Source organism: Rhinopithecus roxellana, chromosome 6, assembly GCF_007565055.1.
Source record: "Rhinopithecus roxellana isolate Shanxi Qingling chromosome 6, ASM756505v1, whole genome shotgun sequence".
In the NCBI taxonomy this organism is placed as follows: domain Eukaryota; kingdom Metazoa; phylum Chordata; class Mammalia; order Primates; family Cercopithecidae; genus Rhinopithecus; species Rhinopithecus roxellana.
Genome location: NC_044554.1, coordinates 62,593,256 through 62,620,287, shown reverse-complemented (window position 1 = coordinate 62,620,287; position 27,032 = coordinate 62,593,256). Strand labels below are relative to the sequence as shown.

General features: G+C 40.4%; 1 protein-coding gene across 1 annotated transcript; it reads right to left on the bottom strand.

Moving 5' to 3' along the window:
* Positions 1–941: 941 nt before the first annotated feature.
* KLF14 (Kruppel like factor 14) lies at positions 942–2,540 on the bottom strand. Its single transcript, XM_030933238.1, has one exon. The coding sequence runs from the start codon at positions 2,407–2,409 to the stop codon at positions 1,432–1,434; it is 978 nt and encodes a 325-aa protein (XP_030789098.1). The 5' UTR covers positions 2,410–2,540; the 3' UTR covers positions 942–1,431.
* Positions 2,541–27,032: the final 24,492 nt, after the last annotated feature.

Here is a 27,032-nt window from a genome sequence, read left to right as displayed (position 1 = left end):
CCCCAAGTGTCAGTGACAGACTATTGCAAAATATTCAGGAGGGTGTCAGAGGGGATCTCCCAGGGCAGGAAATGCCTTTCAGCCTCATCTCCAAAGAAAGGGTCACATATATACACATTCACACATACACAAGCAGAGTGGTCAATGATTTCATCCACAGCAGCAGAGACACATATAGAAAAAACAAATACTGTTGATGTCTGATTCCTTCTTATTGGGAGAGGGGCCCTGAGGATATAACTTGGAGGGACTATATGGTCAGAGGAGAAAGGTCCTCCTATTTGATAATATCTATCACCTCGCTACTCCTTCCTCAAATCCAAGGCAGCCAGCTCCTTGAAAGAAACCAGTCTGTTACCCTTCCCTCTCCCATCTACCAACTCACCTGTTTCAGAAACAAAAATCTGCAGACTCTGAGGGAAATAACCCCCTAGTTAGCCATTAGGAAATGAACAGAATCTACCACTCCTGAGATTACATAAGGTGGGGCAGCTGTGTCCACACGCCTCTATTTCCCTGAAAGTTATCAATGGTTATGAACAGGCTTGTTTGGGGCCCCGCCCAACCTTAAGGTCGCTTGAGTTTTCTGAGTGAAGAGAGAACTAGTCTGGGCCACCCTTTTCTTTCTGGTGCCTTCACGGTTGTTTTCAAATTGTTTAACCAATCTCAGCGTGAGAGTGAGCCAGGAAGTTACCATCCTCAAGGAGGAATTGAAATGGGGAGAAGGGCTACGACGCAAGCGCAGGGTTCCAAATCATGCAATAGGACCTGCAAACAGACTCACACCCCAGACATCAAGAAGCATCTCCCAGCCACACATCTACATGGAGCTTATGTGGCCTCTCCTAGCAGAGGTAGCTGGGGCAATTGGGGGAGTGGAGGGCATTAGCTTCCCATCAACCTGGAATCCCTATTTAAAAGATGCTAAAAATAAATTAGTAAACATTGCTGTTTACAGAAATAGAAATCATTTCTGTTTCCAAAGGCCTCTCACCATCCCAGTCCTGGACATCTCCAAGACTGCCACCCCTGACACCCTCTCCAAGGTCCACCCTGGTGGATGGGTGAGACACCAGAGTCCTTTGAGACTGGGAGCTCCTCAGGCATCTGAGAATTCCAGTTTCACATCCCTGGTTCCTGGGAGGGGAGAATCTTCAGTATTTCGGAGAGTATGGGAGTTCATCCCTTCTTATCAGTTCCTGGGGGCTGTCTTGAGGCAAACCCCACTTTTTTGCGTTGCAAGAATTCCCGCTATTTTCCGGCCCCCAGTACCTTCCCAGAGTCCACATGTCTGCCTGGACCCACCCTCAAAGCAGAGGAACCAGTCTGTGCCTTGGTGTAATGACTCTGGGAAAGGGGGATGGGCAGAGAAGGCAGGGACAACGGCCTGGGGGATCATCCTTGAGGGTAAGACTGACAGCAATGACTGTCCTACAGGCAGGTGGTGAAGCTGGGCGCCGGGCCGGGGCCGGAGCCGGAGGCGGAGGCGGAGCTTTCCACCTCGCTGGCGAGTGGCGGGTCGACGCGGGGAGTGCGACGACGCCCCCGGTACTCGATCATATCTGGATGATAGGTTGGGTGGCGGCGAGCGTGTTTGGTCAGGTGGTCGCTCCGAGAGAACTGCTTGGGGCAGAGGGGGCAGGAGAAGCGCTTCTCGCCCGTGTGCGTCCTGTAGTGGCGGGCCAGCTCGTCGGAACGCGTAAACTTCTTGTCGCAGTCGAGCCAGTCGCAGGAGAAAGGACGCTCACCCGTGTGGGTACGCTGGTGAGACTTGAGGTGCGACGACTTGTAATAGGCTTTGGTGCAGCCCGGGAAGGGGCATTGGTGGCGCTTGGCAGCAGGTGTGACAGGCCTCCTCCGGGGCACCTGATCGGCGGCGGGGGCGGGGCCGGCCCCTAGGGCCCCTCCAGAGACCCCACCAGAGGCCGCTGGTGCGCCCCGGGCGGCAGGCGCGCTCGGGACGGCGGGCGCACCAGAGGAGCTCTCGGGAGCGCAGACCGCCGCGGCGCCGGAGGCGGGAGCCAGCTCGGAGCACGGGGTCTGGACGGAGCACGGGATCGGGTCGGAGAAGCCGGACGAGGCGCGTGGAGCTTCCCCCGAATTCTCCCAGGAGCCCTCGCCAGAGCTGCCGCGCAAGTCCTCCCAAACGCTTGCAGCCAGCAGGTGGGGCGCGGCGCCGCCCGCGCCGGGGCTGGGGGCGGGGACCTGCGGGAGCGGGGGGACCGACGCGGGCCCCGGTGGCCCCGGACCCGGCAGAGCTGACTCCGGCGGCGCCGCACCCACCTCCGAGCCTGCGGCTCCGCCCGCACCCTCGGGGTCCGGCGGGCGGTGGTGAACCACGGCGCCCGCGGACATGGACACCAGGCACTCGGCGGCGAAGTAGTCCAGGCACGCCACGGCGGCCGACATGCTGGGACCGCCCGGCCGCCGGCTAGCGCCGTCCGAACGCGGCCGGCCGCGGGCTAGGGAGTTCCCCGGAGCGTCCGTCCCGCAGCCTCGGAGCGAGAAGCAAGAGGCCGGGTGCGCGCCGCCCGCAGCCCGCTGCCGCCGCCGCCGCCGCCGCAGCAGCCGCTGCCGCCCGCGCGGAGCCCGCCCCGCCTGACGCGCCCCTGACGCACCGGAGCCCGCGGGGGCGGCAGAGGCCCGCCCCGGCCCGCAGGACACCCCCTCGGAACGCGCGGCCCCCGGGCTAAGTCATGTTTAACAGCCTCAGAAATTATCTTGTCTCCGCGTTCTTTCTTCTGCCGGCGAGCCAGGTAATGGTAACGGAGCGAAACTCCCCGGTCGGAACTTCTGGGCTGCCGCGGCCTCGCCCCCCCTCCCCCCGGCTCGCCGTCCGCTGGTCCGTCGCCAGCTGGGTGTCCCGCGGAGTCCCAGAAAGTTTTTTTTTTTTTTAAGGAAAAAAATGGCTAATACCTGACATGTCTTTCGGTTCATAATTGCGATTGTTAGCGAAGTGGTCTGGAATTCTATTTCACTCCCCGTTCGCCGCTCTCAGACTAAATTGCAAATATCCCCAAGTCTGTAGCAAAAAAAGTTTTCTCATTGAGCGGCTCAACTGTGAACCCGGGGCCGGGAGCAGTTCCCTAAATAGATCCGCTACGTAGCCATTAATTAATAGCATCTCGAACCAGAAACAGTTTTAACCTTGGAAAAGCAAAGAATCCTCTCCCGGTTGAAATTGAAACTTAAAATCCTTTAGGTAACGATTTAACTGTTCAGCCAACGAAAGAAAAATGCATGTTTAAACTGCATTAACCTGTCACTGGCATCCAAAGAAATTTAAACGCTGAAATATAAATTATAGTCTAGCGGCGAGATAAACACATTAAAATGGACTCCCACCATTTTAATAATAGAAAGTCACGTTTCCAATTAGGCAGTCTCTTGTAATTTGCTTTTGACAAAAGTTAAAAGTAAGGAAATGCAGCACATGATATAGAATGCTCATATGGTGTTTTGTGATTGTGGAGGTTTGCCTTTTTTATAATCAAATGCATGTACGGTTTCTTTTACGTGTCTTCATTGCTTTCATTTTTTCCCTCGTTTTTCTTTTTAAAAATGTAAAACCACATAGAAAAACAAACAGGATAATTTCTAAAAATAGTCGTGTCTTAGTTTTTGATGTATACAAGCTTTTATGAGTAAATTATGTGCATTTTATTTGTAGTTCTTAAGTACTTTTTCTTTTGAAAATTGATACGTATGCAGCAAGAATAACATACGTTCATGCATTTACTGCCTAGGATAATCAAATGTGAAATTTTTGTTATAGTTGTTTCGTGTTTTTATTTATATTAAACATTACAGATAGAGTTGAATGTCACTTTATTTCCCTCCCCAGTCCCATTCACCTTTCTCCCTCTTCACTTTTCTAGGTAATTAGTATTATAAAGTGGCTATTTAATCTGCATTTGTTTTGATACCCTTATTACCTAATTATATATGTAAATATATGTATATATCCATGTTTATTTATTAAAATTTTTAAGTAAATGGTTCACTAGTATACATATCATTTTGCAACTTTTCTCCCTCAATATAATTGTGACAGCTATCCAGGTTGACACCTATAGAATCTACTTTATTCATTTCAGCAGTTTTTAAATAATATTGTCAGTGTTACTATTTTTAAGGCGATTCCATTGCAAAACAATTAATTTTTCTGAAGTTCCTCTAGATGATTAACTGTTCATTTATCTACGCATTAAAATCTATCAGAGATAGAATGATTTACTAGCTGTTTTGGTTTTATTATTTAGAAAAAATGTGAAGATGTTTAAAATGCTGAGAGAACATTACAAGCACCCATATACCTGTCTCATATAATTAATATGTTAACATTTTGTCATGTCGCCCACAGATCTATTAAGTATTCAACATTTCTGATAAAATTGAAATTCCCCTTGTACTGCCCCCAATACCATTCTCCACCCTTTTCCCCAAAGGCAAACACTGACATGAATTTGGTATGTAACTTTCCAATCTGGGTTTTACACTTTAACTGGATGTGAACCTATAAAATGCAGAATATTAGGTTAAATGATTTTTTTAAATGTACAAACATGGTATTAGACTGTACATATTATTCTTGGACTTGTTTTTTTCCTTCATGGTGTGTTTTTATTTTTTCTCTTCGTGTTGATAAATATAGACCCAGTTCATTCATTTTAATTGCTATATTGTAGATCCATGCATACAAATGTGTCCTGTTTCTTCACTCCCCTATTGATGAATATTAAACTGCTGCCAATATATTGGTACTACTTGTGCATGTTTCCTTTGCACATATGTGAGAATTTCTCTATGTATCTACCTAGATGGAGAATTGCCGGGCTCTACACACATTTTCAGTTTTGTGAGAGACTGCCAAATGGTTCAATTTGCACAACCATCAGCAGTGTATGACAGTTCATGTTTCCCTCACATGATCTTCAACAGTTTCTAGATTCAGACTTTTATTATTCCTGCCAATTTGATTATTTTAAAAAACAGTATCTTCTTGTTTCATTTGAATTTCCCTCACTGCTAGTGAAATTAAGCATTTTTTCCCATATGTTTATTGGTTATTGAGGTTTCCAAGTCTGAGATTTGTTTTTTCACAGTCCTCGTTCATTTTTTTCATTGGATCATGTATGTTTTATCTTTTTTCCTCCTGATTTGTAGGAATTCATGTGTATAAACATTAAATATATTGTCTCAGTCTGTGGCTTGTCTTTTAATTGCTTTTGATGTCTTTTGTACTATAGAAAATTTAAAATGTACTCATTCATTGATCTCTTTCTTTATAGTGTCATTTGTGGATTATTAAAGAAACCTCTCCATACCTGATGCATAAAGGTAGCCTCTTATGTCTTCTTCCTTAATGTTTTAAAGTTTTGCTTTCTACGCATGAGATTGATCTATCTGGGACTTATTTTTTTTTAATGGTGTAAAGTAGTAATTTAATAATTTTACTCCTCCCTTTTCCCCCAACCCCCATATGGAAGGCGTGTGGTAACCTGATTTACTGAACAGTCCTTTGTGTCCCTATTAATGTGTAATGCCACCATGATTGTAAATTAAATTTCTATGTGTTCATGGATATGTTTCTAGTTTGTCCTCTTCCACTGATCAAACCAAATTTGACCCAATACCACAGTCTTAATTACTATGGCTTTGTAAATCTTGATGTGTAGAAGGGCATATCCTCTCTTTGTTCATTTAAAAAATTGTTAGGTAATGTGCATATCATTTTGCAACTTGCTTTTCTCCCTCAGTGTGATTTTGAGAGCTACCCATGTTGATAACTGTAGAATCTGCTTTATTAATTTCATGAATGTATAGACTATTTTTGGACTTCTATTCTTCTATACTAACTTTAGCATTAGTTTGTCAAGGTGCATTGAAAACCTCTTTTGGTATTTTGCTTAGTTATATTTATAGGTTAAAATTGGGGCGCTATGACAACTTTAAAAATTGAGCCACCTAGTACATTAATATTATTCTGATTTTTAAATGTCTTTCAATAACATTTTATAATTTGCTTATAAAACTCTTACACCTCTTTGTTAGACTTATTCCAATTGTACCTTACAGCTTTTGCTGCTATTATAAGTGAGATTTCTTTTCTATTAAATGTTTAAAGTGGTCATTGTTGCTACTGTCATTGGTAGAGATCCTGTAGATTTTGGAATAACCTTAAGTGTTAGATAATGTTGGCAAACATGCTGAACTTATTAGTTAAATAGTTTATTTGTAGATTCTCTTGTGTTTTTGTGTAGATTATAATATTATCTATAAATAACACCCCTAATACATTTTCCCCTTTCTTATCTGCTTGGATGGGCTGGCACCTTCAATATAACATCAAATAGTAAGGGTGAGTACAAGCATTGTTTTCCTATTTTTGTCTCATTGAAAATGTTTCTCATGTGTCATAATTATGATATTTGTTATAAGTCTTTGGGGGAAACCCTTTATCAGTTTCCTTCTATCCCATTTGTGCTTAAAGTAGGAATATTGTTAAATCATGAAATGAATATTGAAATGTTGTTAAATGCTTTTTCTAAAAATACCGAGATGATTACAGGTTTTATCTTTGCCATGTTAATGTGACAGGTCATATTGATGGATATTTCTGATGTGAACCTCCCCTTGCTTTCCTGAGTTAAACCTTGCTTTGCCTTAATGTACCGTTATTTATTAATATAGTGCTTCATGTATTTTATTTTAGCATCGATGTTCATAAGTGACATTAGTTTGAAACTTTCCTTTCTTGCACTTTGTGCAAGAAGGAAAATGCATTTGGAAATTTCCTTCTTTTTTCTATATTCTGTGACAGTTTGGATGAGATAGGTATGATTTGTTCCTTGACTATTTGGTAAATCTCCTCTGTGAAACTATCATATTTTGAAAATTCAATTTAATTTCTCTAATGATTGTTGGTTTCTTTGGGTTTTCTATTTCTTCAATCAATTTTGATGATTCACATCTTTTCCCTAAAAAGTTAGGTACTACATTTAAACCTTTAAAATGTTGGTATATGGTTCATGGTATTCTCTTTAAAAATTCTTTATGGTGTCTGTAGTTATACCCTATTTTTCATTATTGATGTCATATATTTGTGAATTCTCTATTTTTTCTTTTTTGTCTTAACAAAGATTTGTCTGTATGTTTAGACAAACTTATAGAAGTTTATGTGTAGTCTCTACAAATAAGATCATATATCTTCTTGTTGATCATATATCTGTTTCTTTTAAAATGTATATATTTGTTTAATATCTATATTTATTTTTATTAATCCCTCACTTACATTTTCATTGAGTTTAATGTGTTATTCCTTAGCACCTTAAGTGCTTTTCAAGTTAAATACCTATCAATTAATTTCCATTATTTCTTATTTTCTAATATATAATTAAGGGCTATAAATTTCCCTTAAAGAGAAATTTCCCTTGCTTTTTCTGTATCCCGCAAGTTTTTAAAGTAGTGATTTTATTGCCATTCAGTGCTAAATACTTTATAATTCCACTGTGATTTCTGAAATATGAAATTTTTAGAAGGGTGCTGTCCCCGGATTTCCCTGGCATTGTATCACTTGAACTATTCTGTAACCAGCGCTCATTGTGTAACCTCTCAGGAATTGGGTCTAGAAGTATAATTGGGGATTATTTGAAAAGGAAAGTAGAATAAGGGTAATTTTTTAATACAGCATATACTGTGGCCTTGAAGTAAATGTTACCAAAATGTTATCTCTCCCAAGCCCATTCAGAAGCTTCCAGGAACGACATCAAAGAGATGTTCCTGAAGGCCTTGAACAGCTGACTGGTCCATTCCTTTGGTCACAAGTAGTTCAGGGCATGTACCTAGTAGGGGTTACATAAATATAGTAGAAGAGATGAGTAGGAATATACAAGCTGACAGGTTAGTATTACTATTCATTTATGATTATTCATCCCAGACATTCAGCATTCCTAGAAATACTGCACACCTGTTTGCATCTGTTGCCAGTCTCCTTCCCGCCTTTTGGCAAAAGCTAGTCTGTTCTAGTTCTAGCTCCATTGTCTCTTGCTTTCTCATGATTCACAATCCATAACATACCTTTTCTCTCTCCAATATCATCTGTGTTTTCTTCTGTATGGAATAATTTGAATCAACATTCAATAATGGATTAATACCTTCAGTTAAAAAATATCCCTCTATCTCTCTCAACTCTCCTTTCTCTTCTAGCTACTGCCACATAGCTAGGTTGCTCATGAAAGCCAAATTTCTGAAGTGCTGAATATGTTCTGTCACCACTTCCTTACCCCCATGGCTTATTAAGTTTGCTTCAATATCGAGCCCTCACTTTGCTATAGAAATTCTTGTCAGGATCAACATTGATGCACCACACAATGTAAATGTCCTTAACACTACTGAACTGTACATTTAAAAATGGGTAAAGTGAGAAATTTTTTATTATACATACTTTACTATAATTTTCAAAGCTTTGTTTTCTCAAAAGGAGAAAAAAATTAACATTGACTCCTTGTTGCTAAATTCAATCCTCAAATAACTAGAACTCTCAGAGCAGTTGAGCAATCATTGAAACATTCTCATCTTTTGGCTTCTGTGATACTACATTCTTTTGGGCTTTCTTCATCTTTCTAACTGTTCCTTAACAGTTTAAGTCTTAATTACTCATTCCACCTCTTTACCTAATCTCTGAAATTTAAAATTCTGCAGAACTCTATCCTAGGTTTTCTTCTCTCAATTCTACCCACTCTCTCTAGGTAATTTTAAACATTTTCCATGATTTAAGTACACCTGTATCCCAAGAACTTATAAGTTTTATAATCTTTAGCCCAGATCTCTTTTCCAGAGATGTCAGGGAGTCTTAACTACTTGACAGCTCCCCAGCCTTCCTGGAATGTCTCATTGATATTTCAAACAGTAGATTAAAAAGTCAAATTCTACCCCTAATCTACTCTTACTGTATTCTTCCCTGTCTCAGTACACAGCACTTTCATCCATTCCTGCTCCTTAAACCAGGAAACTGGGGTCATTCTTGACACTTCCCTCTCCATCAGCCCCCACATTTAATTAACCTTCAAGTTTGGTTGTTCTGCTTTGAAAATGTGTCTTGACCATCTCTTTTCTCATTTTTTCCTGCCAGTACCCTAATCCAAATCAACGTCAGCTTTTGGTCAAACTATCTTAATACTGGGTTCCCTTAACTAGTTCCTCTACTTTACTCTTGCTCCATTCCAGTGTCTTCCCCATATAGTTGCTGCATCATGAAGTCATCAGAACCTTCCTATCACAGTTAAGACAAATTCAAAATGACGGGCAATGATCTGGCTCCTACATACCTTTCTATATGACCTCCTACTCAGTCACTGTATTCTAGCTTACATTGGCCTTTGAAAACACTAGTTCTTCGAATGCTCACACTGTAAAATCTTTGCATATGCTGCTCCTTAAACCTAAACTGCTCTTGCCTTCACTTTTTGCCTTAGTAATTCCTATGCATCATTCATCCATTTTCACTTCCTCTGAGAATCCCAACACCCATAATCTAAACTGTATCCCTTCTTTTACACAGGCATTCATTGATATAACAAATATTTATTGGATGCCTGTTCTTCACCTAGCATCGTTTTAGGCACTGGTGATAGGGCAATGAACAAAGCAGTTTCTCCCCTCATGGAGCTTACATCCTGGTGAGAGAGCCTGATAACAAGCAAGTAAGTAAATTCATAGTATTTCAGATATTCAGTGACAGATGCTATGGAGAACAATAAAACAGGGGCAGTGAGATAGCAAGTTCTGAAAGGGGATATTTTATGTGCAGGGGTTAGGCAAGACCGTTCTAATGTGGTGAACTGAAGGGAGTAGTCTTAGAGAAATCTAAGAGAAAAATAGGAAGTGCGAAAGGTTTGAAGCATGAAGCATGTGGGGTGCTGGGCAGCTTAGAGGCTTGTACTAGTTTTCTATAGCTGCTGTAACAAATTACTTAGTGGCCTAAAACACAAAAATTCCGTTTCTTACAGTTCTTTAGTTCAGAAGTCCAAAATCAGTCTCACTGGCTAAAATCAAAAGGTCAACAGGACTATATTCTTTGCAGATCCTGGGTGAGAATTCGTTTCCTTGCCCCTTTCTAGCTTCTAGAAGCAGCTGTCTTTTGGACCCCTTCCTCCCTCTATAAAGGCAGCAATGATGGGTGGAGTCATTCTCTGATTTGCGTAAATCTCATCTACTCTTCTCCCTCTTATTTCTGCTTATAAGAACCCTTCTGATTGCATTGGTCCCACTTGAATCCAATATAATCTCCCCATCTCAAGATCAGCTAATTAGTAGCTTTTATTCCATCTGAGTTCTGGGTATTAGGATCTGGACATCTGTGGGGAACTATTATTCTGTCTAGCACAGGGTTGAAGCAGACTAAGGGAAGGGAAGAATGAGTTCAGGGACTGGGCTGAGTGGGAGGCAGGTTATGTAGGGCCTTGTAAACAATGTGGAGAGGAAGATGGGAAGTCTTAAGGAGGATTGATTCACCTCGGTTGCTGTATGTCTAGTAGACTCAATGGCAAACAAGAGTGGAAGCAGGAGACCAGTTAATATGCCACTGCAGAAATCCAAGACAAAGATGATGGTGGTTTAGACCAGTGAAGGTGGTGAGGTGCCGTCAGATCTGGGATGATGTTTGGAGCTAGAGTGAGAGATATCTGCTAAGGTGTTGGATGTAGGGTACAAAAGAACGTGAGGATTCATGAATGACTGCAAGGATTTCAGCCCAGTAACTGGAAGAATATGCTTTCTATTTTGAGATGGGGATGGCTTTAGATGAATCAAGATATAGGAGGTGGAAATTGGGAGTTTGCTTTTGGAGACTTGGAGATAGGGAAGCTGAGTTGGCTCTTGGATCTGAGTCAGATGCTTTTTTTTTTTTTTTTGAGACAGAGTCTCACCATGTTGCCCAGGCTGGTCTTCAACTGGGCTCAAACGATCCTCCTGCCTCAGCCTCCTGAGTAGCCAGGATAGTCTGATATTTTTATAGTTCAGTGAAGTCCAGCTACATCCCTGACTGGGCAACAGGATAAAAGGGAATTTTTAAAGCTACATATTTTTATATGTATGTTTCTGGAGAACAGGAATTCTAACTCTCAGTAGGGTTTTTCAAAATGCCATATATAATCATTTGTTTAATAGTTTTTTAGTATAATGATCATAAGATGTTATCTAAATATAATTAAAACTGCTTGTTTTGTGTCAAACTATAAAAACAAAGATTTATATTTTAGGAAATCTAATCATTTAATATCTAATTTTTTAAAGTTTAATTTCCATTCTTGATAAAACCTCTATGTTCTTAGCTGTCAGGTTTCTTCGAGATCTGCTGAACTTCTTTCCTGTGACATTCACACTCATGTTAATTTACAAGTCTAAATGAACTATATGTGACCTTATGAAAAACAGATGAGCTTTTCTTTGGTGAATTTCAAATACTTTTTCAGTGCCTGTAGTGTTGTGGGCACATAGGCAATAAAGGCACATAGCAAATAATTGGAAAATATTTTTATATAATGAGACTGAGAGCAAAGGCCCAACTGAGATGTTTGTATGAGACAGAAAAAAAAGTGGATGATGTTAAGATTCTGCAGTATAATAGCTCAATAGTTCAGCAGTATGTGTGGTGACTTTGGAGTCTAACAGCCAGATTCAAATCTCAGCATGGGACACAGGACCCTTTCCTTTCTCATGAAGGGAATAGAAATTGGTGCAACATTTTGATGATAACCTGTCAAGATGATGATGTTCATACATACCCTGTGACTTAGAACTTTTATACCTTAGTTATATGCTATAGAGAAATTCTTGTATTTGGCCCTAGGAGACTTCTACAAATATGTTCAAAGCACCATTTGCTGCAAATTTTTGAAACAACTTATTCATTAAAATGCAAGACAATACTACACAGTAGTAAAAATAAGCAGTGAGGCAACATATCAAAGTCCTATCTCTTAAAAAAAATAAAAATAAATATCATAGCCAGGTGTGGCAGCCTGAGCCTGTAGTTCCAGTTACTTGGGAGACATGAGCCCAAGAGTTTGAGGTTATAGTGGGCTATGATGGTGCCACTGCACTCCAGCCTGGCAACAGGGGGGCAAGACCTCATCTCTAAATAAATAGGTAGATAGATGTATTGATTAGATTAGATAAGATAGATATAGACTAAAGCTAAGTAGATCATGGATAATGCTTTGCTTAGTAAATAGAATGAGAGAAATCTAAGATTTTAGAAGATTATCAAATATGATGTCAAATATGATATCTTTTACACAATGTAAATACGTGATCATAATTACTGTATCAACACGTTATAATTGTTTATAGTACAGACTCTGCAGCCGGACTGCCACGTTCTGCTTCCATCACTCACCAATTACATGACCTTGATTGAGTTACTTTCCTTCATTCATGAAAGGAAATGAGAATAGTACCGACTTTATTTGTGTGGTACTAATTAGTTAATGCATGTAATATGATTAAAGCACACATAGGCATGTAGTAAGTGCTGTATTCATTATTATGTATTGTTATCCATAGATTATTCATATATGTCCATAATATACCCGTATATTAAAAGTATAAATACATTAGCAGGTGTGATAAATACCAAATTTAGAGTAGTAAGTTTCCTCTCTGGTAGAGGAGGAAAGGGAATGGAGTTTCAACGGATTCTTTTGTTATTTATTTATTTTTTAAAAAAATCTGAAGAAAATTAGGTGAATGAGATTTGTCAGTATGGGCATGGGTACAGCGCTGTTTGCCGTATTATTCTCTGTACTTTTCTGTGTGTGTGAAATGTTTTATTTTTTTAAATCACAGAATAGAGTCGAAATATTAGATACATAAAACGTATCTGCCAAATAAGCGAGTGGACTGGGGATACAGCCCTTGGAACGTCTGGCTGGACTCCTCCTTTATTTTGCTGTCCAGAATAAAGGAGAGCAGGGGGCATCTTGGCCATTGGGAGGGACACTCCTCTTCAGCCATGTGGATGCAGTGAAGCCAGGCTTTCAAGGTTCTGAGGGAAAATTATTTTGAACTTAGAATTCTTTACCCAGGTGAACCCATCGTTCAGTGTGAGAGCAAAATGAAAACACTTTCAGAAGTTTTCAGGTTCAGGAAATATACCCCTCAAGCACCCTCTCCGGAACAATAACTAAACATCGTATTCTGGAAAGATAGAAAATGAGTCAAAGAAAGGCACAAGGGACAGGGAACCCAGTGACAAAACACAGCATAATTTAAAATAATTATTGACTGGGGGGAGAGGGGAGAAAGGGGGAGGGAGGGAAAGAAAGAAATAACAACCATCTGACATTCTGGAATGAAAATCCCTAATGGTCTTTACATGGGAGGTAGCAAGAGGGCAAAGGAAAAAGTAGAGGTGTGAAAAGGTTCCTGACTTGTTCAGAGAGAAGCTAGTCATGTTGAGTAATTGAAGACGTTGATTTTGTCAAATAATTTTAAATATGTGCTACAAAATGAAAGAGTAACCACTGGAAAAAATTGAAATAGGATATCTAATTTCCTAACCATTAAAAGAAAACATTAAATAAGGAAAATGTCATCAATTCAAGAAAAGGAAGAGGAGAAAAGGAGAAACAGTAACAAAGTACAGTAAATAGAAAACACGAAATAAGACGCAGGAGTTAGTCCAAAGTGTCAATAATCACAAAGTGAATTAACTAACCAAATGAAAAGATAGAGCCCCTCAGATTGGAGTTTTAGAAAGTGACAAGGGAGGGTAGAAAATTCAAAACCCTGAATAGCTATATGCTGTTTACCTAAAACATCTAAAACAAATGACCCAGGAATTTAAAATTGAACAACAAAAGCAGATATATTATGAAAATGTCAACAAAGCCAACCAAATTAATGTTTCAAGTAGAAAAAAATAAGGATAAAGAAGATTCTAATAACATTATCAGAAGCTTTATATACTCAGTTTAAATGTATGTGGAATATTTACAGAGAATTTCAATAGATTCTATAAAGTAGAAATTATACAACCTACACAGTGACCACATGCATAAAATTATTATTTAACAAGAAGACAGTAAAAAACAATAAACAGAAAAAAGCACTATCCTCTTGAAAACAAGAAGGCACACTTCTAATTAACTTGGATTACAAAAGAATTAAAATTGAAATTACAAACTACTTAGAAATGAACAAATGAGCAAACTACATTCCAAGATTTGTGAATACTGCCAAAGTGGTACAAATGGAAAGATTTGCAGCCTTGAGTGCTTGTAGAAAACAAATTGTGAAAATAAACAAGCAAAGCTTTTGACTCAAGAGTTAGATAAAGAACAGGAAAAATAAGCCCAAAGAAATAAAAGTAGAAATAAATTGGCCTGGTATGGTGGCTCATGCCTGTGCTGAGGGAGGCGGATCACTTGAGGTCAGGAGTTTGAGACCAGCCTGGCCAACATGGTGGAACCCTGTCTCTACTAAAAATACAAAAAGTAGCCAGGTGTGGTGGCAGGCGCCTGTAGTCCCAGCTAGGGAGGCTGAGGCAGGAGAATCGCTTAAACCCAGGAGGCAGAGGTTGCAGTGAGCCAAGACCATGTCATTGCACTCCAGCCTGGGTGACAAGTGTGAAATTCCATCTCAAAAAACCCAAACAAAAATAGTAGAAATAAATGAAACAAAAAACCCCAAATGGGCTTCATTAATAAAACCAATTACTGTTTATTTGGCAAGACCAATAAAATAGATGAATGCTTGGTGAATCAGATTAAGAAAAAAAGAAGATATACTTAATATAAGGACCAGGAAATGTGGAAAAAGCCAAATATTACTATGTACAATTTTAAAATTAAGATAAAATGTTTGATCCATAAATGCACAAATTACCAAAGTTGGTTCAGTAAGGAGTAAAACTCCATGGACCATTACCTTAAAATAAATGGAAAAATAATCAAAGGTATACTTACAAAACAAAACAAAACAAAAAAACCACCAGATCCAAGTAGTTTTGCCTACTGGAGCTACCAAAACTAAAAACAGGTATTTCCTGTGTGATGGTCATAGCCCATAAAACAGATTGAACATTTTTCAATTCATAAGAGGTTTTTTTTTTTATTACCCTAGTTCTGAAATCAGATAAAGATAGGATCCAAAAAAAAAAAAAAAAAAAAAGAGAGACTCATCTCACGAACATAGTACAAAATTTCTAAATCTCGAAGTGTATTTTAAAAATAGTGCATCATGCCCAAGTTGAGTTTTTCCCAGGAGAAGAATGGTATTGGATGGTGAAAGTGTATTAATAGACTTCATTGTATTCTCTGAAGAGAAAATATATAATAGGCACCCAAAAAAGCAGTTGATAAGGTGTAGCACACATTCCTGGTTTTAAAAAATGATCTTAGTAAAGAAGTCTTGGAAGAAAGCATCTTGTATTTGAAAAGGGGTTTCCAGTGGAAATCTACAACAAACATAATGCTTAACCCTGAAATACTTGAAACATTCCCATTAAAATTAGAAACAATACAAGGGTAGCCTTTACTACTACCACTTAGCATTGGAGTAGACATCCCATTCAGTACAACAATGGGGAAAAAGGCAAGAAAGAAGATGAATACATGTCGGAAAGTAATATACAAAACCGTAACTTTTTGCAGATGCACATTTCCATGTACCTAGAAAAATCCAAGGAAAATGTCAGAAAAACTTGAGAGCTAGTAAGATTTTGGTAGGGTTACTATATAAAGATCTTGGTGAAAAAAAGTATACAGCTGAAGTAAAGTTCTCATAAAGATGTGACTACATGGAGAAACACACTGTTTCTTAACAGAAAAACTTAATGCTATAAAATACAATTACTACAAAACATTTATAAATTTAAGACTGTTTCATTCAACATAGCAGCAGGTTTCTGTATAAAATTTGGCAAAATAATTCATCTGGATGAGAAAAAATAGGAGGAATAACATTTTTCTAGCAGGTATTAAAACATACCATGGCCGGGCGCGGTGGCTCTAATCCCAGCACTTTGGGAGGCCGAGACGGGCAGATCACGAGGTCTGGAGATCGAGACCATCCTGGCTAACACGGTGAAACCCCATCTCTACTAAAAAATACAAAAAAGCTAGCTGGGTGAGGTGGCGGGCGCCTGTAGTCCCGGCTACTCGGGAGGCTGAGGCAGGAGAATGACGTGAACCCGGGAGGCGGAGCTTGCAGTGAGCTGAGATCCGGCCACTGCACTCCAGCCTGGGCGACAGAGCGAGACTCTGTCTCAAAAAAAATAAATAAATAAAAAAATAAAAAATAAAAAAAATTATAAAGCTTTAGTAATTGATTCAGTGTGGTATAGAAATAGACCAGTAAATTGACGGAAGAAAGAGATGGTTTAGAAACAGCCATTTATACGTGAGAGTTCAGTATACGATAAAAGGTGACATTTCAAACGAGTGGGGGAAATGATAGATAGTTTATTAAAGAGTGTTCAACAGTTAATCATTTGGGGGAAAATAAAAATCACTCCCATGGCCAGGCGTGGTGGCTGACGCCTGTAATCCCAGCACTTTGGGAGACCAAGATGGGCAGATCATGAGGTCAGGAGCGAGACCATCCTGGCCAACATGATGAAACCCCATCTCTATTAAAAATACAAAAATTAGGCCGAGCGCGATGGCTCACGCCTGTAATCCCATCTCTTTGGGAGGCCGAGGCGGGTGGATCACGAGGTCAGGAGAGCGAGACCACGGTGAAACCTTGTCTCTACTAAAAATACAAAAAAAAAATGAGCCAGGCATGGTGGCAGGCGCCTGTAGTCCCAGCTACTGAGGAGGCTGAGGCAGAAGAATGGCGTGAACCTGGGAGGCGGAGCTTGCAGTGAGCCGAGATTGTGCCACTGCGCTCCAGCCGGGGCCACAGAGCAAGACTCTCTCTCAAAACAAAAATAATAATAAAAAAAATTCACTCCCACATATAAAAAATAAACTCTAGGTGAATTAGGGAGCTAAGCATAAAAATCAAATTTAAAGCACTGGAATAATTTCAATAGATGTAGAATAAATATTTGACAAAATTAAAGATTCCTTCATGATTAAAAAACTCTTAGAAAATTAGGAGTAGAAAGGAATGTCCTTAATTTTATAAATGACATCTACAAAAAAACCTACGTTGTACTTAACAGTGAAAAATGGAATGATTTTCACCTAAGATTGGAAATAAGCCAAAGATGTTCACTCTATCACTTCAATTCTCAGACACTATTGTCTATTAAGAAAATCCCAAGGCATCTATCCAAAAGTTCATAGAACTAAGAAGTCATTTTAGTAAGTTTTCAAAATACAAAGTCTGTATACTAACAATGAATACATAAAAATCAAAATTAAAAAACATCATTATTTACCACACACACCAGTTCCATTTAGCACCAAAAAGAGAAATGTTTAATATATAGTTAACAAAATATTCGTTACCTGTGTACTTAAAACTACAAAAGACCAATGAAAGACAGCATATACCTAAATAAATGGCACATTTTCCGTGGATTGGAAGACTCAATATTGTGTAGATGTCAGTGCTCCCCAAATTGATATATAGATTCAAATGACCCTAATCAAAATCCAAGTAGGAGTGTGACTTTTGTAGATATTATATTTAAAATTGATATGGAAAGACAAACTAAAATAATCAAAACAATTTTGGAAAACAACTTTTGAAAATAGGATGTTAGGAAATGCATACTATTTGATTTTAAGAGCTAGTACAAAACTACAGTGATTAGGACAGTGTGGTACTGGTGGGAAAATGGACACAAATATTAATGGAGCAGAGGGGAGATTTCAGAAATAGATCAAACTGAGCAACTGATTTTTGACAAAGGTGCAAACACAGTTCAACGGAGAAAGAATAGTCTTTTCAGCAGATTGTTCTTGAACAATTGGACATTCATTCTTTTTTTTTTTTTCTTTTTTTTTGAGACGGAGTCTCACTCTGTTGCCCAGGCTGGAGTGCAGTGGCGCCATCTTGGCTCACTGCGAGCTCCGCCTCCGGGGTTCACGCCATTCTCCTGCCTCAGCCTCCCGAGTAGAATTTCACTTCATACCTTGCACCTTCTACAAAATTATAATCAAAATGGATTATAGACCTAAATATAAAAGTCCAAAACTATAAAACTTTCACGGAAAAAAAGAAGATAGATTTGTGTTCTAGGGTTAGGCTGAGATTTCTTAATTTTGATATCAAAAGCATAAGCTATAACAGAAAAAAAGAAATTGGACTTCATCAAAATTAAAAGTTTCTCTGGAAGACATCTAAGAGAATTAGAAGACAAGCAACAGACTGGAAGAAATATTTGCAAATTACATATCTGAAAAAGAATTTTGTATTGAAAAATATAAAGAGCTTTCAAAGTTCAATACTAAACAATAAATAACTCAATTTTTAAAATGGACAAAAGATTTGAACACTTTACTCAAGAAGATGTGGGGCTGGCAAGTAAGTATACAAAAAGATGCTCACTATTAGCTGTTAGGGAAATGCAGATTGAAACCGCAATGAGGTACCACTATACACCTTTTAGAATTTTTTTTTTTTTTGAGACAGTCTCGCTCTGTTGCCCAGGCTGGAGTCCAGTGGCATGATTTCGGCTCACTGTAGCCTCCGCCTCCTGGGTTCAAGCGATTCTTCTGCCTCAGCCTCCTGAGTGGCTGGGACTACAGTCACGTACCACCACACCTGGCTAATTTTTGTATTTTTAGTAGAGACAGGGTGTCACCATATTGGCCAGGCTGGTCTCAAAACTCCTGACCTTGTGATCTGCCTGCCTCGGCCTCCCAAAATGCCGGGATTACAGGCGTGAGCCACTGCACCAGCCCTTTTAGAATTTTTTAAATGTTGTTTTTAAACCAGACAATACAGAGCAGCTGGAACTCTCAAACTCTGGAACTCTAAAGCCCAGTCTGCTAGGTGGGAGAGATGCCTCCAAGTTCTTATCTCTAGCCACTGGCTTCAGCCATTTGTATGTGGTGTTCTGTTTCTAACATGTAGGCCAGCTTATAAAGTTAAGTACACATTTACCACATGATCCAGTAATCCCTCTCCTAGGTAGTTAGCCGAGAAAGCTGAAGACTTACATTTACCCAGAAACCTTTATGTGACTGTTCGTGATGGTTTTTTTCATAATTGCCCAAAATCAAAAACCAGAAACAACCCAGATGTTGTTCAGCTGGTGAACGGACTAACACAGTGGCACTTCCATGCAATGGAATGGTAATCAGCAATGAAAAGGGGCAGACTATGAGACACACAGCAGTATGGATGGACCTTATCTGCATTATGCTAGGAGAAAAAGTCAAATAAAAGGCTACCTACTTTATGGTTCCATTTATATTAGGAACCCCTTAAAAACAGATCCGTTGTTGCCACAGGCTGGTTGTGGGAGGAAGGACAGGAATGATTTTGAAGGGTCATAGAGCTGTTCCGTATCTTGTTTGAGGGGATGCTTACATGACTGTGTGAATTTGTTAAAACTCATAGAGCGGTACCTGAAGAGAGAATTTTACTGTTTCTGAATTTTAAAATGTGAATTTAAAAATTACTATGAAAAAATGTAGACTATCTTGGTAATTGCTCAGTAGGATAGTAAGATGTGAAAACTCAGATGCTGTGAAGGAAAAGACTCACAGATCTGATGACTACAAAATATTAAACTTTTATAGGACAAAAGTCGCCCTAAAGAAATGAAAAAATTAGGCCATGGGCTTATGAATATATATGTTCAGCAAATATTACAGACAAAGGATTAACATCCATAATATAAACGGTGCCTACAAATTAACATGAAAAAAGGTAAATACTATAAAAGACAAGTGGACAAAGTACATGAAGTACAGGGTACATATAGGGAGTTCACAGAAACCAAAGAGTCAATAGAGCCAAAGAGATTCACAACCTCACTCTCCGTCAGAGAGCTGTGAATTAAATCAATGATACAGTATCATTTTCAACCATCAGATAGGCACAGCTTTTAAAGATTGTTAAAACCCAACACCAGTAAGGGTGTGAGGCAACAGTCCCATAGAGTTTTTGGGAGTATATGCATTTGTACAACTTTTTGAAAGGTAATTTGGTAGTAGCTATCAAAAACCCAAATGTGCATACTTTTTGACTCAGCAATTTCACTTCTACATATTAATACTATAAAATACTCACATAGGTGCATAAATATATATATATAAAAGATTTTTTATTAGAACACCGTAGTAGTCAAAAATAGGGACCAAATTACACATCTATCAGCAGAGGAATGATTACATAAATGAAGTGAGTCCGTAGGGTGGGCTGCTGTGACAATACGGATGACACATATGTGAGTACTGATATAGCACTCTGGCAATTTATTTATAATGAAATGCATTATTAAGTGAAAAAAGCAAATAACAAGAAAACATGCATATTGTCCTATTTTAAAAAATTACAAATCTACCCCCCCCCCCACACACACACATACACACACATACAAGGTCTAGCTAAATGCACTTCAAAGCTCAGGCAGTGGTTCTTGAAGTGGGTGGGGGAAAGGTACACTTTTAACTCCGCAAAATTTGGTGTTATTGGAACTTCTAAAATGCAAATGTGTTTATGTTTTGTTTTATTTTGCTTAACAATTATCTTAGTATTTTACTAAGCTTTTAAATTAGTGAAATAAAAATATATAACTCAAACATATTTCCACACTTTAAATTAAGTAAGCCCAAGTAGAAAACAAAAAGGTATATAATTCTCAAATCATGAATGAGGAGAAAGAATAAATTTGGTTACTATAGTAAGAAAAAATAAGAAACAGTCAGGAAGTATTAAAAATAGAAACCATAAAATAAAATGACAGAATAAACACCAAGTAGAACTTTTGTCATGGCAGATGTGGCTTAAAAATATCTTTCAAAACACAAAAGACTCAGATCGAGTACAAAAAACATACAATTTTGTTGTAAGCTGTTTACAAAAGGAGATACTGCAAAATGAAATTGACAGAGAAGGTAGAAAAGTAATGAGATGGGCAAGAGTATCAGAGGCAAATGCAACCAAAAGAACCCATCCGTGTATGTTAATATTAAAATCACATGAAACAATTCAGGATGAGAATATCAAATGGAACAAATATAATTATTTTTATATGAATAAGTGATAGAATGTACTATGAAGGCAATACAGTCAACATAAATGCTTCCAAATAGGGAACTGGTGAATTACATTATGGTACCTATTTATTTACAGTGAACCTGTACACAGCCAGGAAATTGCTAATGTAGAAAATATATAATGACCAGAAAATGTTATAAACTGTAAAGCAAAAACAAGGTTATATACTGTAAGTACTACATGATCTCAGTTTCATTTTAACATTTTATTAAAAAGAGAAAAAGGACCGGAAGGCTCACAGTATCAGGGTGCCATGTGGGTGCGGTGCGGAGGGAGGACAGACATAGTGAAGCAGTCCTAAAACAACACTCAGTCACATGTAAGGACATAATAATGGGTGTTCAGCCTGGTGGCTGGACAGCTCTGCCTTCAAACCAGCTTCAGCTGGTATGTCTTTTTTTTTTTTTTTTTTTTTTTTGAGAAGGAGTCTCCTCTCTCTCCCAGGCTGGAGTGCAGGGGCGCGATCTCAGCTCACTGCAAGCTCCGCCTCCCGGGTTCATGCCATTCTCCTGCCTCAGCCTCCGGAGTAGCTGGGACTACAGGCGCCCGCCACCGCGTCTGGCTAATTTTTTGTATTTTTTTAGTAGAAACGGGGTTTCACCATGTTAGCCGGGATGGTCTCAATCTGCTGACCTTGTGATCCGCCTGCCTTGGCCTCCCAAAGTGCTGGGATTACAGGCGTGAGGCACCACGCCCGGTCCAGCTGGTATGTCTTTTCCTCTTTGTTTTCCAGCCTGCTCACATCCTATGTCTCTTGGCTCCATAACAGGGCTGCCTGGTGATAGTTCATAATCCCTTTTCCTGCGTCTAGTGTGTGCCATGGTGAGCTATCACTCTTCCCGTAAGATTTATGTGATTTCTGTATTTGGTTCTGTTATTGACGTTGTGGGATATCCCATGAGAGGTGTCAAGACATTAGGAGGGCATAGATTGTGTTGGAAGCATTTCAGAGGTGATCAGAGGAAGGTGCTGTATGTTACAAGGTGGCCAGATCCAATGAGAACAAGATGACTGTGGCTTCTCCTGGGGACAGATACCTGCATTGATCCTGGAGCTCCTATTGAAGGCCTTCTGTCTCCCCTGGTAACGTCTTCATAGTTTCTCATGGGGATTGGGTTGTTGTGGTGCTGAGAAGGGAATAAATTAAGAGAAAATTGAGAAAATGTTGCTATGGAAGAAGGGGCTCTTGGTTTATATAAGCTGTGATCAACATGTTCTCCCTGCAACTAAGCTTGAGGTAGTACATTGCCTCTTCTCTGATGCTGGGTGCCATGATGAGGCCAGAAAATGTTCCTAGGTTTGGTGAGCCACATTCATCTCTGTCCTTCTCTAAATTACTTTGAAAAACTGGAATTTAAAATGTGTCCTACACTGGTACCGATAGGGACAGAGGAATTTAAGTTACTGACAAGAGTGGTTGAGGAGGAGATTCGACACTGCTGATAACATCTGGGGGGAAATAATTGGGGGAAGACTAGTCCCAAAACTACAGTAGGAATCTGTTACTCTGGGGCACAGATACAGGGCTAATTGGAATGAAATGTTGCTACTTCATGTGTAAAGGGAGGAAACTGACTAAATTTTAGTAGATTTCTGTGAGACAGAAAGGATATGCAGACTGGAAATCTTCTCTTGCCCTTTACCATCTGCGACTTGGTTCTTAAAGCTGAGCCTGCACCAGAAACATCTATAGGACTTGTTAAAATCCTGATTGCTTGCCTCCCTGCCAATCTCCCACCCCTAGATTTCTGACCTCGTAGGTCTGGGGTGGGACCTTATTATTGGCTTTTTCTTTTTTCTTTTCTTTCTTTTCTTTTTTATGGGGGGGGGGGCCACGGTGGGGAGATGGAGTCTTGCCCTGTCGCCTGGGCTGAAGTGCAGTGGGACGATCTCGGCTCACTGCAATCTCTGTCTCCGAGGTTCAAGCGATTCTTTTGCCTCAGCTTCCTGAATACCTGGGATTACAAGCACCCACCACCACACCTGGCTAATTTTTGTGTTTTTAGTAGAGATGGGGGTTTCACCATGTTGGCCGGGCTGGTCTTGAACTCCTGACCTCGGGTAATCCCCCGACCTCGGCCTCTCAAAGTGCTGAGATTACAGGGATGAGACACCGTACCCAGCCAGAATTAGCATTTTTGACATCGTCTCAGATTGACGTTGTTGTTGCTGGTCTGGAGACCACACTTGAGAACCGCCTGCTTAGAATCCCTATGGGCAGGTAAATAAAGAAAGTTAGTGAATGAAGGATCGCAAAAGATCCTTACTGTATTGAAGAACTTCCCCATTCAAGGGTTGTTAGACAATTGTTATATTTAAATGGGAATGGCTATCTGGCTGCTCAAGCAATGACCTCAGAGGTGCTGTCCCTCTTTCAATATATTGGGTCTGGTCCTTCATCTTACAGATTCGGTAAAGCCACAGATTGAGAAATGGGGTAAAGGAAATAATATATAATTGAGATTTTAAATAAAATTTGTTCAGGCCCCTTCCAGCATCCTGGGAAAATTCCAGTGACTCCCTAGGGTGTATGTGACCTTCTGGGGACTCATTTCTCAGCATTACCTTGGGTTCTGAGTCCCTGTCTCACTGACCTCTCACCTTCTATGCCTGTTCCCTTCTTTCTTGCCCAGAAAGTGGAATTTGTCCCTTTCCTTATTCCCCCAGTGCCACTCACAAGGGATGTGGCAGATATCATTGTTTTGCCTGTCCAATAGCCCCCACTTCCTGGTCATAGGACCCCAGTCTGCTTTGGGGAGCTGCCCCTCCCCAGTGGAAATGGATTCAGGGGGCTGGTAAGGTGTCCTAGCAACTCTAGGGCAAAGAGCCGGGAAGTTGTCTTCCTGGACTCTGAGTCCGGAGTAGGCAGCTACCCACTGACCTCAAGAGCAGCAGACCAGCTGGGTCACTAGCACCACATTTCTGATCCTTTCTCTTCAATAGTTCCTTTAATTCTTTGATTTGCTTCATATTTTCCAATAAATCCTGCTGTTCTGAAGTTAGCCCCAGTAGTCTTGCTTGTGAAGAAAAAGAAAAAGCCACAGACTAGAGGTTTGGGATCGAGAAGGAGTTTGTATTTCAGCAGTGCAGATATCTTCAAAGGCAATGTCAGACAGTCTCACTGATTTTATTTAAAAAGTCTTTGGCCCCTCTGCCACAGGACTGTGCTTCTTTTCACCTTCCCTCATGGGCCTCAGTCACCTCATGTGTGGTCCCCCCGCATTTCCCCTCCATTCCCACCTACGAATGTTCCCAACTTTCCTCTGCTTATGGATGTGTCTTGCAGAGCAGCATGACTCTCTCTCTGTACTGTCTCCTTTCCAGCCACGCCATGGGGTGTCACCCTCCATGTTCAAAGCAGTCTATCTAGGTGGTCTTCTCAAAGAAGACAATTCTGTCTTGAAGAGTAACCAAGAGCAACAGCAAGCCTGCTGTTCAAAAAGTACATCTCACTCTGCAACAAATCAGTGCCTACTATGTACCATTTCTTACAAAGTGACACATCATTTGATGGACCAGTTCATTGTATCTTGTGAATGCTAAATAAATCGAGAAAACGCTGGTTTATAAAGCATGATAACAACTTATTATTTAGAGTCAGGGTCTTATTCTGTTGCCACGGCTGGAGTGCAGTGGTGCCATCATAGCTCACTGCAACCTCAAACACTTGGGCTCAAGGGATCTTCCTGCCTCAGCCTCCCAGAGTGCTGAGATTATAGGTATGAGCCACCTCACCTGGCCTCAACAATTTATTAATTTTAGTGCAATTAGCCAACAAATGGGTTAGAATGGGGGTTGTCAAACTGTGGTCTGCAGCTTGTTTTTGTACAGCCCATGAGCTGAGAACATTTTTAAAAGCAGTTTTAATGGGTTGCAAAACAAAAATAAGAATCTACAGCAGAAACCCATATGGCTTGAAAACTCAAAGTAGTTATTCTCTGGCCCCTTGCAGAAAACATTGGCTAACCCCTGGATCAGAATACTCTTGAACAAGGTGCCTGGGGCTGGGATGGATATCCAGACCTTAGGAAATTGATCAACATTGGGCTTTTTTATTTGGGAATTGTCTATTTAGGCCAGGACGCCCTTTCTGCCTGTCATTATAGGAGGTGGCTAATACTATGGTTGTAAAGGAAAGAGGGAGGGATGTTCTGTGATTGCTGGGCCCAACTTGGAGGTATGAGGAAGCCAAAGAGGTTCTGGGGTGGGACGAGCTGCTCTCGCCCTGTGGAGGGCCTGGAAGTTGGGGCCCACTGGCCTCTGTGATCTTTGTCAGAGGGAGTAGTAGCCGGGGAGGCTGGGGTTGTGGATTTGCAGGATTGCATGTGAGACAGGCAGTCTTGGCAGTGGTGGGGTAGCCCTGGATGCCCCTTAGTTCAGCAGGAGAGGAGGTATGGGGTGAACAAACAGTTGTGGGGATTGACCTGGATTGGGGAACTCCCAGGCTGACTCTCCCAACTTGTTATAGCAGATGAGTCACGAAGTTAACTGGCTCTCAGACCAATGGATGCCACCCTAATCTCCTGATATCCCTGGCTTCTCTACCTGAGATTGCATCACCATTACCCCCTTTCTTCTTATAGATCCTCTGACTTGTTGCTTTCTCTTCTTGCTACTTAGTACTCTCTAGCTCTGATACTATTTAACCCACCCCTTATTTCTCATTTGTCTCTTTCACTAGAGTGCTAGCCCTATGAAAGCAGGGATCTATTTTGTTCATTGCTTTAACTACAATACTTTGAACGGTGTCTGCCAACACAGCAAGTGCTTAATAAATATTTGTTGATTTAATTGAATTAACCCTATTTCCTTCATGGTCTTCCTGGGGAAAGAACCCCTGGAAAGTTTTAATTCCTACTAATTTGGTCAGGAAGGGGCTTAAAGTCCCCCCAAATTGAACGTTAATGAAAGTGTGATCGTATTTTGTATCCTTAACTAAAAAAGACTGCCATATTGGTGATATTAGTATCAGTTTGCCAGTACATTTCTCCTTAGCAAAATGCTTACGTAGGATGCTAACTTACTAACAGAAGGTTATTTACTGAATCTGGAATCAGGATAAAGGCCGTGGCAGACATAAGCATAGTAGCTGGTGTTAGGAAGCTGGAGGGTAGCCTCATGACCTTGCACGTGGGATAGGAATACCTCTTTCAAGGGGATCAAGAAACTTAGGGAGTGTCCGGGGCCATTCTCTGTCTCGTGTAATAGTAACAGGCCACACTCATAGTGCCTATTCCGTGGCAGGAACTGTTAATTAAAGTCTTTCGGTGTAACTGATTGAGTGAGTTTATGAGTAATAGTGAATATTTTGAGCATTTACTATGTACAGGTACTATTCTGAGAACTTTTCACGTTATCTCATTTACTTCTTATGAGAATCTGATGCAGTAGGTTGATTGTCCTCCCCATTTTGCACTGGGGCATCAGAGGCATTGACAGGTTGAGTAAGTTGTTCGAGCTCACACAAATTAGTAGGTGATGGAGCTGGGATTTGAGCTCTGGCAGCCACCAGGCCCCTGGTGGACAGTGCTGGATACCTACTAACTACTGTTGCCCACTGGTTTTTTTTTTCTTTTCTTTTCTTTCTTTCTTTCCTTCTTTCTTTCCTTCCTTCCTTCCTTCCTTCCTTCCTTCCTTCCTTCCTTCCTTCCTTCCTTCCTTCCTTCCTTCCTTCCTTCCTTCCTTCCTTCTTTCTTTCCTTCCTTTCTTTTCTTTCCTTTCTTTTCTTTCTTCTTTCTTTTTGTTTTTTTGAGACAGAGTCTCTCTCTGTCACCCAGGCTGTAGTGCAATGGCGCGATCTCAGCTCACTGGAACCTCTGCCTCCTGGGTTCAAGTGCTTCTCC